Source organism: Ovis canadensis, chromosome 17 (assembly GCF_042477335.2).
Source record: "Ovis canadensis isolate MfBH-ARS-UI-01 breed Bighorn chromosome 17, ARS-UI_OviCan_v2, whole genome shotgun sequence".
Classification (NCBI taxonomy): Eukaryota; Metazoa; Chordata; class Mammalia; order Artiodactyla; family Bovidae; genus Ovis; species Ovis canadensis.
Genome location: NC_091261.1, coordinates 16,577,862 through 16,600,480, shown reverse-complemented (window position 1 = coordinate 16,600,480; position 22,619 = coordinate 16,577,862). Strand labels below are relative to the sequence as shown.

General features: G+C 47.3%; 1 protein-coding gene across 3 annotated transcripts in view; it reads left to right on the top strand.

Annotated features, from left to right (window-relative positions):
- The window catches only part of FHIP1A (FHF complex subunit HOOK interacting protein 1A), a 296,802-nt gene that overhangs the window by 222,124 nt on the left and 52,059 nt on the right, over positions 1-22,619 (top strand). For all 3 annotated transcript variants that reach the window (XM_069556706.1, XM_069556705.1, XM_069556707.1), the window contains one exon: positions 473-559. In XM_069556706.1, coding sequence (XP_069412807.1) covers positions 473-559 — 87 coding nt within the window. The remainder of the gene's footprint in view (positions 1-472; positions 560-22,619) is intronic.

Below are 22,619 nucleotides of genomic sequence, written 5' to 3'. Positions count from 1 at the left end.
AAATGCCTTCCTCTCCAATATAAATGATTTTTATCAGAGAATGCATTTCAAAATGAGAATTTTTTTCTGCTGACAAAATGAATGGTTTTAATTGTCCGTTTTGACAGTTATTTTTTAAAAATTAGTTGCAAGTTGAGATAGGACATAGATGAAGTTACGGAGCAAAAATTATCCATTCCAGTTTGTTGACTTTAATATATGAGCCCATGTACATATTCAGTCTATTTATTATATGTTTTTTATTTTTTTTCCAAACAGAAATCTAAAATTACCGGTTTTAAAATTTGGGAGTCCAGGCTATTTATTTATACTGGGATAAACCGTCTGGAAAAATTACCTGGTGGTTTGAAGTGTCAGTTATTCTTTAGCCATGAAATAAATGGCGAACATTTGGACTTCCTTTCTGAATTCAGGTTTGATTTTAAGAAGATCTAAAGATTGTCTTTTTCATGACTGTTTGTTTCTCTCTTAGGTGGCTCACCCTTTGATTCGTAATCAGCTTGTCAATTATATTTACAACGGATTCTTGGTACCGGTCTTGGCTCCAGCTCTCCATAAGGTCAGTGACTGGCTGATGTCACCTCTTGTCTGTTTCTTGTACAACTGATAGAAGCCGAGGAAGGAAGACACAGTGTCATTGACTTGGTGGTGACTTAGCTTTATTTTCTTCTCATTTCATCCATGTTCCTTACCAGTGTCAGTTACAGATCTTAATGATGGTGACAGCTTAAATCTGACAGGATCCATTTGATGTGTCGAGTAGAGCCCTGTGAATATCAAGCAAGCTGGTGTAAATGAACATTGGCACCTGGACTGACTCTTGTGTCTACTTGATTTCATAGGTAGTGGCGCTAAGAGTCAGACACAACTGAGTGACTTCACTTTCACTCTTCACTTTCACGCACTGGAGAAGGAAATGGCACCCCACTCCAGTGTTCTTGCCTGGAGAATCCCAGGGACGGGGGAGCTTGGTGGGCTGCCGTCTATGGGATCACACAGAGTCGGACACGAGTGAAGCGACTCAGCAGCAGCAGCAGCAGCAGCCATGGCTCATAGTTTCATTGAGTTAGACAAGGCTGTGGTCCATGTGATCAGTTTGGTTAATTTTCAGTAATCGCGGTTTTCATTCTGTTTGCCCTCTGATGGATAAGGATAAGAGGCTTATGGAAGCTTTCTGATGGGAGAGACTGACAGAGGGGGAAACTGGGTCTTGTTCTGATGGGTGGGGCCATGTTCAGTTTGGTTCAGTTGCTCAGTTCTGTCTGACTCTTTGCAACCCCGTGGACTGCAGCATGCCAGGCCTCCCTATCCATAACCAACTCCCGGAGTTTACCCAAACTCACGTCCATTGAGTCGGTGATGCCATCCAACCATCTCATCCTCTGTCGTCCCCTTCTCCTCCTGCCTTCAATCTTTCCCAGCATCAGGGTCTTTTACAATTAGTCCGTTCTTCGCATCAGGTGGCCAAAGTATTGGAGTCTCAGCTTTAACATCTGTCCTTCCAATGAATATTCAGGGTTGATTTCCTTTAGGATGGACTGGTTGGATCTTCTTGCAGTCCAAGGGACTCTCAAGAGTCTTCTCCAACACCACAGTTCAAAAGCATCAATTCTTCAGCACTTGACTTCCTATATGGTCCAACTCTCACATGCATACATGACCACTGGAAAAACCATAGCTTTGACTAGACGGACCTTTGTTGGCAAAGTAATGTCTCTGCTTTTTAATATGCTGTCTAGGTTGGTCATAGCTTTTCTTCCAAGGAGTAAGTGTCTTCTAATTTCATGGCTGCAGTCACCATCTGCAGTGATTTTGGAGCCCAAGAAAAGAAAAGTCTCTCACTGTTTCCACTGTTTCTCCATCTATTTGCCATGAAGTGATGGGACCAGATGCCATGATCTTTGTTTCCTGAATGTTGAGCTTTAAGCCAACTTTCTCACTCTCCTCTTTCACCCTCATCAAGAGGCTCTTTAGTTCTTCTTCACTTTCTGCCACAAGGGTGGTGTCATCTGCATACCTGAGGTTATTGATATTTCTCCCAGCGATCTTGATTCCAGTTTGTGCTTCCTCCAGCCCAGCATTTATCATGATGTACTCTGCATAGAAGTTAAATAAGCAGCCTTGATGTACTCCTTTTCCTATTTGGAACCAGTCTGCTGTTCCATGTCCAGTTCTAGTTGCTTCCTGACCTGCATACATGTTTTTCAAGAGGCAGGTCAGGTGGGCTGGTATTCCCATCTCTTTCACAATTTTCCAATTTGTTGTGATCCACACAGTCAAAGGCTTTGGCATAGTCAATAAAGCAGATATAGATGTTTTTCTGGAACTCTCTTGCTTTTTCCATGATCCAACAGATGTTGGCAGTTTGATCTCTGGTTCCTCTGCCTTTTCTAAATCCAGCTTGAACATCTGGAAGTTCATGGTACATGTATTGTTGAAGCCTGGCTTGGAGAATTTTGAGCATTACTTTGCTAATGTGTGAGATCAGTGCAGTTGTATGGTAGAGTGAGCATTCTTTGGTGTTGCCTCTCTTTGGGATTGGAATGAAAACTGACCTTTTCCTGTCCTGTGGCCACTGCTGACTTTTTCAAATTTGCTGGCATATTGAATACAGCACTTTCACAGCATCATCTTTCAGGATTTGAAATAGCTCCACTGGGATTCCATCACCTCCACTGGCTTTGTTCGTAGTGATGCTTCCTAAGGCCCACATTCCAGGATGTCTGGCTCTAGGTGAGTGATCACACCATTGTGATTTTCTGGGTCATGAAGATCTTTTTTGTACAGTTCTTCCGTGTATTCTTGCCACCTCTTCTTAATGTCTTCTGCTTCTGTTAGGTCCATACCATTTCTGTCCTTTATCGAGCCCATATTTGCATGAAATGTTCCCTTGGTATCTCTAATTTTCTTGAAGAGATCTCTAGTCTTTCCTATTCTGTTGTTTTCCTCTATTTCTCTGCACTGATCACTGAGGAAGGCTTTCTTATCTCTCCTTGGTATTCTTTGGAACTCTGCATTCAGATGGGTATACTTTCCCTTTCGTCCTTTGCCTTTTGCTTCTCTTCTTTTCACAGCTATTTGTAAGGCCTCCCCAGACAGCCATTTTGCCTTTTTGCATTTCCTTTTCTTGGGGATGGTCTTGATCCCTGTCTTCTGTACAATGTCACCAACCTCCGTCCATAGCTCATCAGGCACTCTGTCTATCAGGTCTAGGCCCTTCAATGTGTCTCTCACTTCCACTGTTTAATTGTTAGGATTAGGGCATACCTGAATGGTCTAGTGGTTTTCCCCACTTTCTTCAGTTTAAGTCTGAATTTGGCAATAAGGTGTTCATGATAAGTTCATAATAAGGGGCCATGTTCAGTAAATCTTCAGTCCGTTTTCTGTTGGTGGGCAGGGCTGTGTTCCCTCCCTGTTGCTTGACCTGAGGCCGCACTGTGTGGCGGTAATGAAGATAATGGCGGCCTCCTTCAAAAGTTCCCCTGCAGGCACACTGCACTCAGTGCCCCCGACCCTGGAGCAGGCCACCTCTGACCCGCGTCTCTGCCGGAGACACTCATAGCCTTGTCTGGCTCAGTCTCTTGTGGGGTCACTGCTCCTTTCTCCTGGGTCCTGGTGTGCACAAGGTTATTTTTTGTGCCCTCCAAGAGTCTGTTTCCCCAGTCCTGTGTAAGTTCTGGCGGCTCCAAGAGGGCTTACGCCATACTCAGGTCTGCTGTATCCAGACCACTGCTGACCGGCACCTCCACAGGAGACACTCAGACAGAGTTCTGGCTCAGCCTCTGAGGGTTGGGCCTGTGTTCCGTGCCTTTCCGAGGTCTGAGCAGCTCAGGTGACCAGGTGCTTGGGGAGCACTGTCCCAGGTGGACCCTGTGTCTTACTCACCACCCGAGTCCTGCCGCTGGGTTTCCCGGGGGTGCCGCCAGAGTGCCGTCTCAGGCATGCCTGTCTCCGCTGGGGAGCTCATCTCAGGCTGCGACCCTCCTGGCGGATGTCAGCCATCCAGGATCCCAGGAAGACATGTTTAGCAGCTGGAAGCCTGCTCACAGTTTGTTGGAAGATGCCGTCTTGAGGCTGAGACTGCAGCAGCCCCATGCCTCGGGCTCTGGCCGTCCTGAGCCTGCCTCTCTGCCTCCAGGTGGGGAGGGGCCTGTACACGGCCTGCTCGCTCTCCTTTGGTATTCACTCAGTCCTTGGTTCTGTGAGCGGGCCAGGCTGCTCGCTAGGTTGTTAGGTTAGAGCCTTTAGCAGGAAAGATCTCTTTTCCGCAGTTGCAGTTCAGTTCAGTTCAGTCGCTCAGTCGAGTCCGACTCTTTGCAACCCCATGAATCGCAGCACGCCAGGCCTCCCTGTCCATCACCAACTCCCAGAGTTCACTCAGACTCACGTCCATCGAGTCAGCCATCCAGTCATGCCATCCAGCCATCTCATCCTCTGTCGTCCCCTTCTCCTCCTGCCCCCAATCCCTCCCAGCATCAGAGTCTTTTCCAATGAGTCAACTCTTCGCATGAGATGGCCAAAGTACTGGAGTTTCAGCTTCAGCATCATTCCTTCCAAAGAAATTCCAGGGCTGGTCTCCTTCAGAATGGACTGGATGGATCTCCTTGCAGTCCAAGGGACTCTCAAGAGTCTTCTCCAACACCACAGTCCGAAAGCTTCAATTCTTAGGCACTCAGCCTTCTTTAGCATCACTCTGAATTTCTTTTGATTCTCTTCTTTTATGTAATGAATCAATGGATATATTTTCTATTGTGAGATGTCAAGAGACATCCATGGACCTAGAATTCTAATTTTAAAGAGTTTCGCCTTACTAAGTAAAGAGACATACACAGTATTTAATTTGGAGGATCTCTGTCAAGGTATCTAATTACCAGCCCTGGCAGGGAGAGAAGCAAGAAGCAGCCTACCGCGAGCATTTTGATGGCATGCTCACTCTTGTGGGTCTGGTGGTCCGCTGTGAAGAACACCTGAGCACGGCGACTTTGCAGCTTGGCTGTGATGCTGGTGGCCGTTCCTGTTCAGAGCTTTAAGTCTCGAGGGAAGATGTTCCCCTTTCTCACCGTTCAGTGCCTTTCGAGCACAGGGAGGTGTTTTCCAAAACAAACAGGGTACCTAGTTTGGCTACGGTTTTTGTGTTACTTCTGTGTTCAGGAAGTATTGTTATTATAGAAATGAACCTTGTATCTGCTTCCGTGTTATCTTTCTGTTAAATACCGTGCTCTTCTCATGGAGGGCTGGGTGTCCTGTGTTGAAGGTCTATAAGCCTCTTCATGGAAGAATTTTCCTTTATGGGAGAATAGAATGGTGCCCTGAAAATTCCTTGGCAGTAATTGTCCACAGTATACCGGCCTGGTAATTCCCACGGACAGAGGAGCCTTGCGGCCTCCAATCCATGACACCGCAGATTCGGACACGACTTAGCAACTAAACAACAACAGTTATTCACATACTGTCTTGCACATTTAGACTTTCTTCCTCATTTATTCTCATCTTCTTTCTCATTGGCTGATACTAAATAAATTCCCCAGTCATCATTATGATACAGTAAATCCCGTGTGTGTGAAGCTTCAGTTGCAATCTCTGAAAGATGAGCATGTGCCCCTGTGTGTTGGCCTGCACTGCTGTACTCTACTGTAAGGTGAAACATGCTTGCTTTTTGTGTTTGCGTTTTATGTACTGTTTGTGCAAAAATATTATAAGGCTGTTACAGTACAGCATTATATAACTGTCGTGTTTGTTGGGTGCCTAGGCTGACTCTGTTGGATTGGCAAACAAATTGAACTTAACGAACGTGCTCTCGGAACAGAACTTGTTCGTAGATAGGGGACTTACTGTAGTTATAATCGTAATTGTTGTCTGTTCAGGATATTTTATGTTATTTTAATTAGCATACCTTAAGTTACAAATATTAATGATAGCTCTTTATCCACAATCGAGGTTGAGAGCCACCTCAGAGAGCTGTTAGGAAGCTCTGACTGGTCTCCGAGTGCCTTCCCTTCATAGCACTTAGCACAAGTGGAATTAAATTATTCAAAGTGCGGACCTTGGGTAATGTCTCCACAATGCTCTGCCTGCTTCTTGAGGGTAGGGTTCACCCCTGCTTTGTTTACTGGGGAATCTCCAGTGCTGAGCACAGAACCTTAGACCTGGGAGGCTGAGTAAACAGCACACGTATGGAATGATGTTTGTTAAAATGTTGAACACTCGGTACATTTCCAGACAGTGGTTCGTAGAGGAAAATTACAGCACCCACATATAGGAACGAATATTGTTCTCAATTATGCCCGTAATTAAACTATGGGACGTAAAAATCATCAAGTTATTAATACATGCTTATTGTGGAAAGAGACAGTCAGTACTGAATATGTAAAATACAAAGTGAACATGACTATTTTAGGCTGTGTTTCTGACCCTAACAAATTCCTTAACATTTATCCATTGCAGACCGTTTCTCCCAGGGCTGTTTAGTGAAAGGAGAGTGTTTCCTTCTTAACGTATTTTCCTCCCTTCTCTCCATTTTTCATTGGTTGTGTTGTTATCGTGTAGAATGAGAAGTTTCAGGAAGAAGCAGGGCGCAGGGGGAATGTGAAGGGCCCCTCCGCTGGCTCTCAGCTCCCCGTGTGGTGGCTGATGCCTCTCAGGAGCGCAGGACAGGGGCTCAGAGCGGGGCGGGGAGACCAGAGCTCGGTGTTTCTGAGGGAGTCCCGGTGGGAGCGCACGCACCGTGTCCTTGCCTTTGACACAGCAAGGGACACCTGGAGGCCTCAGCTCTCCTGGGCGGGCTCTGTCTGTGTCTTTCATATTCTGTGTCCCTCACTTTGCGCCTTCTTTAATATCCTAAATAAATTTCCCCGTGGACGATCTCAGCTCCCGATTTATGTCTAACATTTTGGTTTCCTCCCTCAATGGTGGCAGTTTGCAGGGGTGAACTTACTCTCACTGTCTCATAAATAGTATAAATACGTTTAGGCTTAAAAATTTTCCTGCCTCACAGTCCGTACTCACAGTGTTTCCACAGCATTTCTTAGCCAGAGATGAAGTCATTACAAAGGGTGAAGTGAGTGAAGGCGGTCAGTCGTGTCTGGCTCTTTGCGACCCCATGGCCTGTAGCCCACCAGGCTCCTCCATCCATGGAATTTTCTAGGCAAGAGCGCTGGAGTGGGTTGCCATTTCATTCTCCATGGCATCTTCCCGACCCAGGGATCGAGCCCAGGTCTCCTGCATTGCGAGCAGATGCTTTGTAGAGGGCTGTAAAAGGTGGCGGGGAGGCGGGCGGTTTGCCGGGAATCCTGACAAGTGAAGAAAGAGCATCTCCTCCTGCCTCCTCCCCACTCTGCACACGTGTAAGATGCCTTTGCATGTGCTGTCTCTATCTTGTGCTGTGGGGTGGCCGCTTATTCTTCTGTGTTGGTGCAAAGGAGTATCTGCGTAGTTTTCTGTAGTGTGTGTGTGTGTGTGTGTGTGTGTGTGTGTGTAGGCCCATAATCCCTTATTCACTCTCCAAACTTCAAGAAGTTCCAAAAGCTTCATATGGTGTTAAAATAAATAGCTTACGGTGAACCGTGTCAGATTCACGCTCTCCCACTCTCCAAAGGAGAGGGCTTTGCTTGCTTTGGGACCAGAGACGCAGCTTCAGGCACTCAGAGCTTCGGGTGACAAAAGTTTTATTGCAGTACAAAAGGAATAGAGAAAGCTTTGGACACAGACTTCAGAAGGGGGCAGAGAGTGCCCCACTCAGTAGTTCCGGTCGGGCTTTATATGCTTTTTCAATTGGTTATTAACAATAGAAAGACCAGACCTACTCCCACGACATACCTCTGAAGATGGCAAGATTAGTCAGAAGGTTCTTGTTAAGGAGAAACATGTCCTCAAGCAGGATGCATTGTTGTTCTATAATCATTAGCACAGAACTTGAGGCAAAGCATACCCTTGAGCAAGATGAGTTATTTTGTTGTGTAATCATTAGCTCCGGGCTTAAAGAAAGTAAGTCTTAAAGATTGTTGTCGTAACAACTCAGAGTTTGAGGAAAAAAAGCATCTTATGTGACTAAGGGGAAGGAATGTAGGAAAAAGAAGCTTGTCCCTTTCTCCTTGAGAGCCTTGAGCTCCTTATTAACCTACCTAAGGATTAACTGTCAGAATCTGACCTTTGCTGAACTCATTTGGTGGCCAACCCATACCTGAACTGTCTCAAGGTTATTAATTTTTGTACCACTTGTGTTATATATAGACATTAGCTTGTATGTTTCATGGAAGACATATTAACATATGATTATAGAGTTTTGCCCTGGGCCTGCTGGTTTGTTATATCAGATATGACAGATGTATGTATATATTACTTTTTGAAAAGTTTTGAATTACAAAATACACATGATTTCCAGGGTTTTGGATAAGGGATTCGAGCCTATTTTGGACATTTGGGAAAGGACTCATTTCTGGAGATGGGTGAAAATCATACTTTGTAAAAATCGTGTTAAAGAAAATGACACCATGTTAATACGGTTCATTTAGGAATTAGATCCAGCCACAGATACTGACATCACATTGTCTAAAGCTGGTTATTTATGACCTTTGATTAATGGGACCACCCTTATTCAGCAAGAGCAAGTTGTGTTGTTTCTGTCTGTATGTTTAATATATCAAAGCTCAGTTTTCAAGCCTAAACATTTATTGGGATGGTCATATTAGTCTGGGTCCTCAGAGAAGAGGATGCCACAATGGGATTATATGTGCAAGGGTTTTATTAGGGGAAATGCTTGTGAGAGAGAAAGCAGGAAGAGAGACGGGGAGGGCCGGGGGGTTGTCAGGCTGCACATCTGAGCCTGGGTGAAGGGAGTAGGCAGAGGTTGGCTGGAGTGTCCGAGGCTTCTGTGCGATATGAGCACAGCCATCAGAGGAGGCCTGCACCCCCGGGATGCCTTAGCGTCCCTCAGTAGGAGCGGCCAGTCTGGACCCTGTAGCAGTGGCACTTCTGCCTAATGTATTGTTCATGGTAGTCGCCAAGTCTGCCCACTTTCAATGGGAGATGATAAGCGTGTCGAAGAGTTTGTGGCCGTATTCTGGACATTTCCATGGTTACCGCCCTGGAACTGAAGGTTTGCAGGATCGGAGGGCTGAATGGAGAGGGCCCCTTGATGAAAACCAGGATCCTGGGACGTGGGTTATAACCAGTCTATGACGGAGTCGGGAGATAAATAGTCAAACTTCATTCTCCTTCCTCCCTCTCTTCTCTTGGACTCCACTGGGTGAACCCAAGTGGAATCCAGGTGGCAAGGGAATCCTGGAGAAAAAACTGGCGCATACAGAGCAGGGTGAAAAAGACAGAGAGTAGGTCCAGACTGGAACGTGGAAGTGGTCAGCACGCATCTCTACCCGCCTCAGCATCACTGCTCCCGGGTCAGCCGCTGTGTGCCCCTTGCCAGATAATTGTGCTTAGTCACTCAGTCGTCTCTGACTCTTTGCGACTCCTGGGACTGTAGCCCACCAGGCTGCTCTGGCCATGAAATTTTCCAGGCCAGACTATTAGAGTGGGTTGCCATTTCCTCCTCCAGGGGATCTTCCTGACCCAGGGATCGAACCCACCTCCCCTGTGCCTCCTGCATTGCAGACAGATTCTTTGCCTGCTAAGCCTTCAGGGAAGCCAAGTCATTAAATGCATTCTAAACATTCGTTTAAAATGTTGGAATTTTAAAGAATCACTTTATGAACAAACCCAAGGCTTCTGACTCCTAGACTCGAGCTGTCTGCTTTCCCTCTGACCTCCACCCTTCAGAGCCTCCTGTTCTCCTTTAGTCTGTCTGACTCCTCTCCTTTTCTGCCCAGATGGGGGTGTGCCCAGGGCCTGGGCTCTGCTGATCAACCGGGATCAACTACCATTGGAATCTCTGCCTGAGTGACCTGCTGTGCCCTCAGACTATCAAAGCCACGCTCATATGATCTGTTTCTCCCTGGCCACCTTAGGACAGCCTCTGTGTACCTCCTTGGTGGGAGTGATGTCATTTCCCCCCAGTTGCCAGCCTTGTCCCATAAGGTTCTTTTTGTTGTTTTTTTTATTGGAGGATAACTGCTTTACAATACTGTGTTGGTTTCTGCCATACATCAACATGAGTCAGCCAAAGGTATGCATGTGACCCCTCCCTCCTGACCCTCCCTCCCGCCTCCCTCCCCGCCCCACCCTTCTGGGTTGTCCCAGAGGCCTGGGTTGAGCTCCCTGAGTCACACAGCAGATTCCCAGCTGCTGTCTGTTTCCAGTTGGTGCTGTGCTTGTTTCTGTCTCTCTCTCAGTCCGTCCCGCCCGCTCCTTCCCCCGCTGCACCCACACGTCTGCTCTCCGTGTCTGTTTCCACTGCTGCCCTGCAGATGGGCACATCAGTGCCATCTTCCTAGATCCCATACGCTTGTGTTACCCTGCTCACTTCTGCTGCTTCTCCCGACAGTGTCCCTGCGGGTCACCCTCTGCACACACCTCGACGTGGGTCTCATCGAAGCCACCTCTTTCTGCGGGTTGTCGCGCACATCACTGCTAGATTAAGTTTACTGAAACGCATCATTTTTTAGAAAAGAAATTGTGTGTTCGTTTGGCTGTTTATTGCATCATGCAGGCTCTTTCACTGTGGTGGTGCACAGGCTCTCTTTGTGGTGCTTAGCCTTAGTTGTTCTGCAGCATGTGGGATTCTTGCTCCCCCAGCGGGGATCGAACCCGAATCTCCTGCATTGCATGGCAGATTCTTAATCACTGGACCACCAGGGAAGTCCCTGAAGACCGTGTAAACGTCCGCTTTCCTCTCAGCCTTGAGTGACCGATCCCCTAGGCCTCATCAGTCCGCACGCAGCTCCAGGTCCCCGCTTCACACCCTCCTTGTTCTGGCGTCGGGGCCTCTCCTGTACTCACTCTTCTCCTCTCGAGTCTCACTCTCTGCAAGGGGCAGCTTAGACCCCACCCCTTCCTCAGCTGTCCCTGACTTGGGGGCTCTGGGCTCTCCTAGCATCTGTGGTTCAGTGTCTGTGTAGTCACTGGACACTCCTGTCTCTGCTGGAGGATCTCATGATCCTGCTTCCCTGCTGCTAAGTCGCTTTAGTCGTGTCCGACTCTGTGTGACCCCATAGATGGCAGCCCACCAGACTCCCCTGTCCCTGGGATTCTCCAGGCAAGAACACTGGAGTGGGTTGCCATTTCCTTCTCCAGTGCATGAAAGTGAAAAGTAAAAGTGAAGTTGCTCAGTCGTGTCTGACTCTTAGCAACTCCATGGACTGCAGCCCACCAGGCTCCTCGTCCATGGGATTTTCCAGGCAAGAGTACTGGGGTGCCATTGCTTTCTCCATTGCCTGCTTCCCTACCCCTATCTAAAACCCCAGGACAGTCTCTATCTGCAGTTCTCCAACAGTGTTTCGAGGAACCCTGGGCCTTGGTGGAGGGGGAGCCCAGTGTAAATTGCCTACATTTATGATGGAAACACAGTGACGCCTGTCAGACACCATGTGGATTAACTAACTTGAAATAAGTCAGCTCCGGCATTAAATATACATACCTTTCAATCAGAGCCTACTTTTGCCAAACCGAGTTTTTGTCAGGTGCTGTGATTAAAAGCAAGTATCGTGTGGAAATCTTGGTGGAATTTCTGAGGTTGACAGTGTTGAGTCTGATTCTGAGGTTTGAGTGCCCAACAGGAGTTAAGCTGTTAGGATTTAACAACATATTAAGTCGTTTGGATGTAAGTACTTAATAGATGGGATGGTTGGGTATTTCTTTTGGCTTTGGGGTGCTGTGAAAAAATGATGGATGTACTGAAGGTGCCAGAGACTAAGAAAATTTCAGAACCTCTGGCCTGGGTTGTGGGTTTTGGTGTCTCTACAGCAGGGTTTGGCAACTATGACCTGTGGGCCAGATCTGGGCTGTGGCCTGTTTTTATTTATCCTGAGAGTTAAGTATGGTTTTTACATTCCTCTACTGGTGGTTAATTAGCCAAAAACATGGTACGTGCACAGAATGGAATATTACTTAGCTTTAAAGAGGAAGGAAATTCTAGCTCGTTGTTATACAGCATGGATGAACCCAGAGGACATTATGCTAGGTGCAATAAGTCAGTCATAAAAAGACAAAATACTATATGATTCTAGAACAATTGCAATCATAGAGACAGCAGAATGGTGGTTGCCAGGGCAAGGGGAGGGGAGAATGGGCAATTGTTTATTGGATATGGAGTTTCAGTTTTGTAAGATGGAGAGAGTTCTGGAGATGGATGGAGATGTTGGTTGCATAGCAGTATGAATATACTTAATACTATTGGACTGTACACTTGGTATGGCGGATTTTATGTGTACTTTACCACAATTTTAAAAAAGAACTTTTTATGCTTTTCAAAAAAAAATTTTTTTTAAGGAGTATATGACAGAGACTGTATATGACTATGAAACCTAAAATACTTACTTTGAGGCCCTTTGCAGAAAGTTTGCTAACCGCGACTCGAGGGGTTGGCATGGCTCCCTGTATATTGTAGGTGATTCATAAACGTTTAAGGAGGATAATAATAGTGAAAGAACGTCCGCAGGTAGAGAGAGAGTCCCGCCCCCCCATTTTTTTCGGAATGTGGTGATCAGGCTGAGGAGCCCCAGATGAGAGCGCGAGTGGAGCAGGCTGGTTGGCTTTGCCGCCAGCTTAGAGGAGTCTTTGCCCAGGTGTGTGGTCTGGGGGCCCAGGCCTGGCGAGAGAGAGGCCAGTGGACTGTTGGCAGTTGCAGCCAAAGGTGGGTTTAGCGCCACCCGGCAGGGCTAGAGGAGGGGGAGGGCCGCGCAAAGAGCCTGCTGGGCTCCGTGTTGTCATTTTCGTCAAGTGTCTCGTGAACTTGGGTATTCTGTTCGGAGGGTTATTTTGGCTCTTTTATTTGGAGACTGTGAGGGAGTTTGGGCTCCCTGCGGTGGTTGGAGGCTGAGACCTTGAGAGGAGTGTGAAGTAAAGGATGGGTGGAAGGGGACATGATGACACATCACCCTTTGGCACAGGCAGCTCGCGGGAGCTGGCTGCAATAACCGTGGCCTCAAAGGGCGTCTGCACCTTTAGATTTTACAGAGAACAGCAGCAGTGTTTTTGTTCAGCAGATTATTCCATGCAAGTCCACTTGGAAAAACAGAAGTGAAAAACCCACCAGAAACACTCATTTTCCCACCATCTCTTGTGTGCTGAAACCCTGTCTGAGCAGTATTCATGCAGAGACTGACTTCAGCCATTCCCTGAAGGACATGTGCCAGTTTCTTGTAAACCGCTGCAGAGCCTATTTGTTTGAGAATCTCGTCTTCCAAACACGTGCATACATATTCATGATCCGTATTCCGTGAGCTCAATAATTCATGGCTTATTGACTTGGGCTGATGGATGGAAGTTTTTTGGGGATTGGAGAAGATGGAGATTTTGAGAGTCTGAGAGCAGCCACACGTGAGTCACCCGCTTGCTCTTAGTGTGTCTGTGGTGAGCTGGGCCAGTGGGGCTCTTGCCAGCCAGGTATGCTTTGGACTTTCATGCCCAGTGAAACTAGTGACTGAAGGTTTTAAGCGCCATAACATGCCATCTTCAAATTATTCATCATTAATAAACGTGAATGAGCTGTGATGGGGTGCCCAGTGGAGAGGAGGTTTATACCGGCCTCCTCTGCTGGCGTTTTCTCCAGTGAAAAACTGGAGCAGGCTGTCACTTAACGTCACTTGTGTGTCTTCCCTCATGCATCTCTAGTCTTGGCGACAGGGGAGGGGCTGGGGTGGTGAGGGTAGAGACAGTCCCAGACTTGCTCATCTGGAGACTTCCTGTCGCGTCTGGAAGCCCGGTGAGGCAGTGCCCCGTGCTCTCGTCTCTCATCTACCCGCGTCACCTCCCGAAGACAGACACCTGGACATTCTATGTCTGGTCCCCAATAATGCTGTAAAACCTCATCGATCAGGTCATTCCTTTCCATGGGAAACTGATGAAAGGAGGAAATTAGGATACCATCTTGGCCTGAAATTTGAGATTTCCTTTTCCAAATGTGGTGGTTCTTTGTTAAATCTTGCAGTTTTCCCTTGAGTCGTGGAGCTCCACACTATTCTCCAGCTCTGGCGGGGGGCCCATACCCAGAACTCCAGTGGGATCATATTTTTGTCTTTCCCTTGGGTATTTCTATTTGTGCATTTCAACAGTCTCCTGCCTTCTGGACCCAGCCTCCGCAGTCACAGGCGGCCTGTCCTGCTCCTCTCTGCTGGCTCCTTACTCCCTTCCTGGAGTGGCGGTGGGCTCTCCCCGTGCATGTGGGACTCGGGTTCTCACCGTGCCTGGAGTAGAGCAGTTAACTTGGAGCGGTTCTGTCCTCCGGAGCGCTGCAAGCATCTCTGTGCGCCAGCCGGGGTCTGCGAACGGCTGGTCTGTGTGAGGTGAAGGGCTCTTCGGATGGACTGGAGGGATGAGGTCGTTCCTCTCGGAAGCTGCTGCCGAGGCCTCACAGACTCCGAGCAGGCTTGGAGGGCCCAGGGCAGGGGATGGGGTCCCTCCAGGGCCGGCTGGCAGCGGGCATGGCCGAGGGCTGGGAGGGGTGAGCTCCAGAAGAAGGCTTGGGGCGCCGGCTGCCGCCTCAGACGTCTGCACAGCCTCGTGGTCCTGTGCAGTGCTGGGAGTCCAGGGGTGACTGAGGACCCGGGACGCAGGGGCAGAGCCCCAGCAGTCATTGTGTCCTCGTTCACCCTGGGCCTCGCGGAAGACTTCTGCGGCAGCAGAGAGGCTGGATGTGACTGTCCCTGGCGTCCATCAGAATGAGGTAATTAAAAGGCCGGTTCTGTCGTGGGCCTGCAGCTATGGGACGTGGATTGACAGCACGCTGTTAAACTTGGATTGAAAAGTTCATATTAAGTGGACCAGCTCCAGACAGCCTAAATTAATAATTGCTGTAGCCAGTGAGAGCCAGCTATTAAATAGACCTAGAAGATCCCAGTGACAGTTATAAGAGGCTTTGACTTGGAAATACTTTATTTATTAATTGAAAACTGAAAGTGTGTGCCATCTAATACATTCTATTAATGCATTTGTATTTGATTAGTACAATTTGGGGAAGCAATCTAGTTTAATGTTGCAAAAAAAATGGCTTTTGAAGTGAACCTTAGTTGGACTTCTGACCCTTTGCTATTTAACTAGCAGCGTGACCGTGGCAAGTACCTTCATCTGTGTGTATATATTATCTGTGGATAATGATACCTACCTTATTGGGCTCTTGTAAAGAGCAAATGAGATGCTGCATTGAACGAGTTTTTTGTCTCTGACACTTAGTACTAAATACATATATTACCTGTTAACCAGCTGAATCTCTAAATGAGATGTCCTTCCCATGACACTGTATGTTACTGGACAGTGAAATTTTTTTTTAACCCATTTTTGTGGCTCAAACAATAAAGAATCTGCCTGCAATGCAGGAGACCTGAGTTTGATCCCTGGGTCGGGAAGATCCTCTGGAAGAGGGAACAGCTACCCACTCCAGTATTCTTGCTTGGAGAATTCCATGGACAGAAGAGCCTGGCAGACTACAGTCCATGAAGTTGCAAAGAGTTGGACGCAACTGAGACAGACAGACAGACACACACACACACTCTCTCTCTCACTATTGGATTGGCCATAAAGTTCCTTCGGTAGGCTGTTACAGAAAAACCTAAGCAAACTTTTTGGCCAACGCAGTACTATAGTGTTTTGATTTTAGATAGTCTGATTATTGTTCCTAATCTGCTTTTTTCATTATTTCAGACAGCATGACTTTGGGTTTACTTTTTACTCATTCCCTCAGAACGTGGTATCTATTCAGTTGTCCATAGAGGTATTTCCCTAATCATTCTAATTCTCAGTGTCAGACTTGAGCATGCAGACGAGTCCCTGGGAGCGTCCTGCCTGCAGCCTCCCAGGGCTGGGGTTTGGCTCTCACAGGCTGGGCTGCAGCCCTGGCGTCTGCATGTCTGCCAGCTCCCAGGTGCTCCAGGGGCCGCTCTCGGGAGACCCGGCGGCTCTGCGGCCTTCTGTGGGCACGCGGCTCGCCGTGCTCTTTCACTGAAGTAGGATCCGGAGACATGGGCCCTAGTGTGATGCGTGCTTGTGAGGACCTTAACTTTCTTAAGGATTCAGGGTTTCATGTGTACTGTTCAGCATTGTCAGTTTCCCAAGGCTGTGGGACGCATCAGACAAGAAGGCAGGTAACACCTGGGGAAGCCATGAACGTCTTCCAAATGAGCAAGGTATTAACAGGGGCATGAGGTCTGCTTTGCCCCACGCTAAGGCCATTTTAGCCAGCAAAGCAGATGACATAGGTGAGAATGTTTTGCATAATGTAAAGCCTTAGTAGGCAGAGTGTCTAAAGGTGAGTAGTGCAAGAGGACTGTTGGGTGGTGAGGGTGTGTTTCTGCCCCTGATGTGCGCATGGTGTTTGACTGAGGGACGTACCCCCTCATAGTTCAGGATGCTGTACAAGCGCCATTACTCATCACCCTGAAATCACCTCTGCTCCTCTCCTATGTGATGCTATTTGGGTGCACAGACAGTAATGTCAATACCATAAAAGCTCCTTTCCAGTGCAAGTGCTGTCAACTTGGCAGTGGGAAAACTGGCCCCTTGCTGCCGTCATGTATGCCCCAGAGTATCACAAAGGCACTGCCACTCCTCTCCACTGGTCCTGCCAGCGCCGTGGGGCTATGGCGGAAGGGAGAAGGAGATTGTAGCTGGGACTGCACAGTGAAGGGGGGATAGGCTGGTTTTGCAGGGTTGACTTCCACAGTGATTACTTTTGCACTTCCCACATTCTTCATATGAAGTGGAAAGATGACGCGTACAGATATTTACACCCATATACAAATGCACGTTTCTCTTTATCAGTACGTAGACGCGCCTACGAGAGTCCATTGTGCATCCCAGAACTGTTACTTGTGGGCCAGCTGTGGAGCAAAATGAAGTGTCTAGCACTTACTGTGGAAAGCATCTGAGAATGTGGAGGTAGATTATGTTAGAAGCTATCGGAACATTCACCTGTTTTTTTTTTCTTAAAGAAAATCTTGTAACGAATATCTAAGGTCTTGCCCTGGGTTTCCAGCTGCTTAAGCACTGTGTCTTTGGATGTTTTGTAGATATGGGGTTCCAGGTAAGGCATGTGGGGGGGTGTGTGTGCAGCTAAGGCCTGGCCATATTGCTATATGAATGAAAATCTAAACCTTTCCCCTTGTTTTGCGTATTCACAGAAGAGATAGTGAGCTAACTGGCCGTAGGATTCACGGTGGCATCACCTTGGTGTTGATAGCTTCATGGTGTCTTGGGGGCGTTCCTGTCTCTACAAGGTCGTATCTAATGCTGTGCCCAAACAAACAAAACCGAAAACCGTAAAACGTTGCCTAGGTAAATAGAATAGAGAGCAGAGAGCAAGGCAGGTTTATTCGCTCTCTGACATAAACCCAGATGTAGTGGTGTTCAGTGAATAAGGTCTCTGGAGAGGATTCAGTCTGATGTGGACTTGAGAGTCAGGTGGCCAGGGTCAGGATCCAAGCTCTGCCGCTTGTCACTGGGTGCCCTTGGGCAGAACCTTTAACCTCTCTGAGCCAGTTTTCTCCTTTCCATTTGGAAAACGTGGGCATTAATAATAGTGCCTGCCATATACATTCATGAGGACTGCATGACTTTAAAGTGATGTCTGGCACAGCGTAAGTGCTATGTGTATGTTAGCTCTATTATAACTGTTCGTGTGTTTACTACATACCTGTTGGAAAATCATAGTTGTAGATGGCCCAGCAGTGCTTTTGCTGATTTGTGATGCTGTACTATAATACCATTGTTATTAACTGTACGAGTATGGTGTTTGCCACGTAGCTGGAGGAATTGGGTGGAGAGCTGTAGGCATCAAGGTACTGGAGAAATAACCCAGACGTATACCTAATAGAGCCCAACTCTGACTCTTTCCCAGGCCAATCCCAAATGTCCTCTTCCTGCCTTCTCCATAGACTCTCCTCCAGTTCTCCCAGGCCACTGCTGTACACTGAGTGTGAATTAGCCTTCTGGTTAAAAGCCTGTGCCTCCCGCTCCGTGAGCTACCCTTTCTCCTGCAACTGGACTTTTCCAGATCCTTCTCATCCTCCAGTGTCCAGACCATATGTCACCTCTTTCCGAAAGTCTTCATGATTGAGCCAGAAGTAGGCAATCACTCCTCACTTCTTTATTTAGATTTTTTTTTTAATGTGGACCATTTTTTAAAGTCTTCGTTGACTTTGTTACAGTATTGCTTCTGTTTTAAGTTTTGGTTTTTTGGCCATGAGGCATGTGGGATCTTAGCTGTCCAACCAGGGATCAAGCCCATGTCCCCCTGCACTGAAGGGTGAAGCAGTCTTAACCACTGGACTGCCAGGGAAGTCCACTCCTCACTTCTTCAGCGTTTGGCCGGCATCACTCATATGGCACCTACACATCTCCTTGTGTGATCATTATGGGATTACCTTATCTTAGCTGCCCAGCCCGGGGGCAGACGCCATGAGTGTAGAGACCGCGCATGTGTGTGTAGGTATCCCTTTATTGAACGTACATTATGACAGCATGTCTAGCACCCTGCCCTGTGTTTAGTAGTTGCTGTGCCCTGTTAAGGCTTCCTGGAGAAGGCGATGGCACGCCAGTCCAGTCCTCTTGCCTGGAAACTCCCACGGACAGAGGAGCCTGGTAGGCTGCAGTCCATGGGGTCGCGAAGAGTTGGGCACGACTGAGTGACTTTCACTTTCCTGCATTGGAGAAGGAAACGGCAACCCACTCCAGTGTCCTTGCCTGGAGAATCCCAGGGCGGGGGAGCCTGGTGGGAGGCCGTCTCTGGGGTCGCACAGAGTCGGACACGACTGAGCGACTCAGCAGCATGGTGGCTTCCCAGGTGGTTCTAGTGGCCAAGAATCTGCCTGCCAACCTGGAGGCCCGGGTTCAATCCCTGGGTCAGGAAGATTGCCTGGAGAAGGAAATGACAACCCACTCGAGTACTCTTGCCTGGAAGATCTCATGGCCAGGGGAGCCTGGTGGGCTGCAGTTCGTGGGGTTGCAGAGAGTCGGACACGACTGGGAGACTGAGCACGCACCAGCGATTGTGCTGTCTTATGAGTAAATGACGAGTGTGGGACCAGAGGTGTGGTGAGCAGGTCAGGGGATGTGTGTGGAGCGAAGGCGAGGGAGTGAGCAGGGAAAGTGGAGGAGAGATTGAGCAGTTCAGAGCTGCTGTGCTCCATCTGGTTGGTGAGCTGTTGTTTCCCTGACAGCTGTCGGGAAAGTGAGGAGCTTGAGGAAAAGGGGTGTTTCAGATTGGCTAGAGGTGTGTTTTGCTGAAAGCGAGACGACGCTTATTTGTTGTGGGGGTCCAGAAGGAAAATGACCACCTTCAAGATGGATGTTGCTGGAAAAGTATGAAGGAAGATACATTTTATAGAAGGAAGTGGAAGGAACCTGAACAAAAAATATTAGTGAAGAATTGGTGATGGATTCATGTCTAAAATACGCCCTCCACATCCAGAAGTGGAATTATATGAAGTGGGCAAGCTCTTCCTTGTTATTTTTGGCTTCAGTTGCCTACAAGATGATAAATTTTAAAATACTGACAGTATATCGTCGCCATGGTTATTTATCAAGACATCAAACTATCTGGGTAAGATGTATGATATTGATATTTGTGTTACATGCTTTAAAAGAACTAGTAGATTTGGCTGGGCAGTTTTTTTTATTAGCATTCTGAAGTTGAGAACGTCAAAGTCCGTTAGATTTTGGTTTCGTGGAGGAGCCATGTGGGGGCAGAGGTGAGGGGCTCTCTCATTTGTCTCCATGTCTTTATTCCCTGCCCTAGGAATGTTTTCCAGTAAATGAATGAATAACACCTCAGCTTTTCAGTGAGCAAGTTAATATCTAGTTTAAACAAATTTCAGACTGGGTAGATTTCATGAAACTTACCTTTGTGTTTAAAGTTCTCACCACATCTAAAATGCAGAGACTGAACTGGAGATAGGAAGAAACGTAATGTGTTAACATGCACTCATGAGTTCAGTGCTGGACCTAGAGATGGTTTAGCCTCAGCGCCCCATTTTTCAGATAACAGCACTGAGGACTAGAGAGGTTAGGTGACTTCTCAGGCTCACACAGCTGCTTGTGGCCGAGTTTGGACCCAACTGAGATCTCCAGAATGTGAGGCTTCAGTATCGTTTCTCCCCTTTACTCTCCTCAGAGTAAATCTTACTTACATGAGTCCTTCCATGACGTAACTTAATTCCTGTGCTCCTAATGCAGACTTTAGAAGAATTCTCCTTCTGCTTTTGTTAATTGCAAAATGGACAGATTTTTCAGGGAGCAGATCCCTTCCCATCCGGGCTCCTTTGCAGTGCCGGGGACTGCTTGGGTGCGCCCATAATCATTTTTTGATGTCCTGCTTGAGTTTCTCCTCCTGGTAAGTCTATTCCAAAAGGAGAGCTTGCACCATCTAGTGGATCTAAGAAGAGGCTCTTGGGTTTAATTTTTTGGTGGCCTGGTTCTAAAAAGAAGAAAGAAACAATTTTTTACTTAATTAATCTGCAGAGTCTCACATGGAACTCTCTGTTTATATCATGAGAGCAAAGGTGACAGCCCAGGATGAGGGTAAGGTCACTTTGGACCTCACTGTGCTCAGAACAAGGCACCTCCATGACCAGGCTGTTGCTGCAGCTCCTTTAATGGTGGAAGGAAGATTAGGAGGTAGGTAGTACATCAGCCTGTATTTTCTAGCAGTGCTTGGATTGTTTTACTCATTAATTCAAAACATTAACTCTTCTGTAATGGGTCTTCACACAATAGTTGGGAATTAGTCGAATCCTGCTATTATTACTGGGAAATCCGCTAGTACTAATTTGGCCAATTAACTTTTTCAGTAAATGTGCAGTATTTTTCTACCCAGTTGGATAAATGAAGTTTTGGGGTGCTTCCAAATTATTCTTTTGTTTCCTTCAATAGACATTTAAATCTTTTCTCAAGCTCTGCAAAATACTTATCTCACGTGATCAGCGGGAGAAGATGGAGTCTTTCAAGCAGGGTAACTTGATGACTGAGTGAGCAGCACAGTGCTGAGGTCTCTTCACTGACTTTGCCCTGAGATCTGAAATGCTCACTACCTTGTGCGGCTGAGTTTTCTTATTAAAAGATGAGGCGATCCTCTTTCAGCTGAAATGTGATGTCTTACGTGCCTCCTTAGCTCCTGTGCAGTGGGAGCATCTTGTCTGATGGTGGTTCTCACCTTGGTGCCTGTCGGAATCAACAAGGGAAGCCTGGCCCCACCCCTGGAGAGTCTTATTTACCCGGGATGTGAGCCCGGGTATGTTTAAAATGCTCCCCAAGTGATTCTAACATGGAGCTGGGGTTCAGAACCACTGCTCTATGTTGCCTTTGAAAGTGTGTTGTGAACCATTGGATTCCAAATCCAATTTGAACATTGGAGATCCCTATTTGAAAACCAGTATTCTCTTTGGGACCAGCAGTGGTTTTCCTGTACTGTGACTGGAGCAAGGACGTCGTCACGATGTCTAGTGACTCCATGCTCACCCCTCTCCCCGGTGCTGGTGGGGATGGTTATGGTATATGATCTGGGTCGCCAGGGGCAGTGAGGCCAGAAGGGAATGCTTTCTCCTCCCAGTTTTATTGACGCATAAGCAGTTTATTCTTGTAATTGTCCTCATCTGAGGCCATTGACTCTTTATTGTTGGCATTTGTCCTGGTGGCAGTGGGAGCGTTGGTGTCCAGGAGTAGGGTGCTCAGAGAGCTCTTGGAGAAAGTGTTTTCTGGAGTCAGTCCTGCTCTGTTGCTGGAAGCAGGTTGCTTCTGAGAAGCTGAGCTGAATCGGAGGAAGGGTGAGGTGGGCCAAGGGGAGGGAGGGCCTGGGTCCTCCGAGATGCCGTTGCTCGAACTCTTACGATGGGAAACAGAGTCTTTCACCGTGATCGGCCCACATAGCTGATGTAGCTGTTCAGTTTCAAAGTATTTTTCTGCTATGTCTTCAGAGGGCAAAGGGATGAGAGTGTCAAGGAATTGTTAGAATTCTTATCTTGATTTTTGCAAGACAGACCTGTTGTGTGAAGAACATAAAATTTGGTGTCGAGCAGATCTGGTCTCTCATGAATCTGGTCTCTGCCACTTGCCGTGTACTTTGGGGGGCAAGTTTGTGAGGCTCAGTTTTTTTTTTTTTGATCTGTAAGATGAGAACCCTAATACCTATACCCTCAGGGCCAAGGTGAGTTAACTCCTGTGTGAAGTACCTAACACAATGCTTGCCACAGAGTGGGAACTCTAAGCATGGCAGCTGTTTCTGGAATTATTGATACTGTTAATAATGGTGATAATCAGTGATAATGACAGTAATAAACGACTTTTTCCCTCTGCTTTGGAAATGGTCCCTGAGATGCAAGTAGCCTCATGGTCCTTGTGTCTAGCTGTCGTGCCTGTGGGCTGAGAATGGGGATGGGAAAGCAGTGTTAACAGGGGTCCCACCTGGGAAACTAAGAATTTTCATCCTCACATAACCAACGTGTCATAATGTAGTCTCATCACACATTAATGCCTTCAAGTGTAGTTGCTCCCTAGAAGAGTAACTTTGAGTTCCATTGGTGACT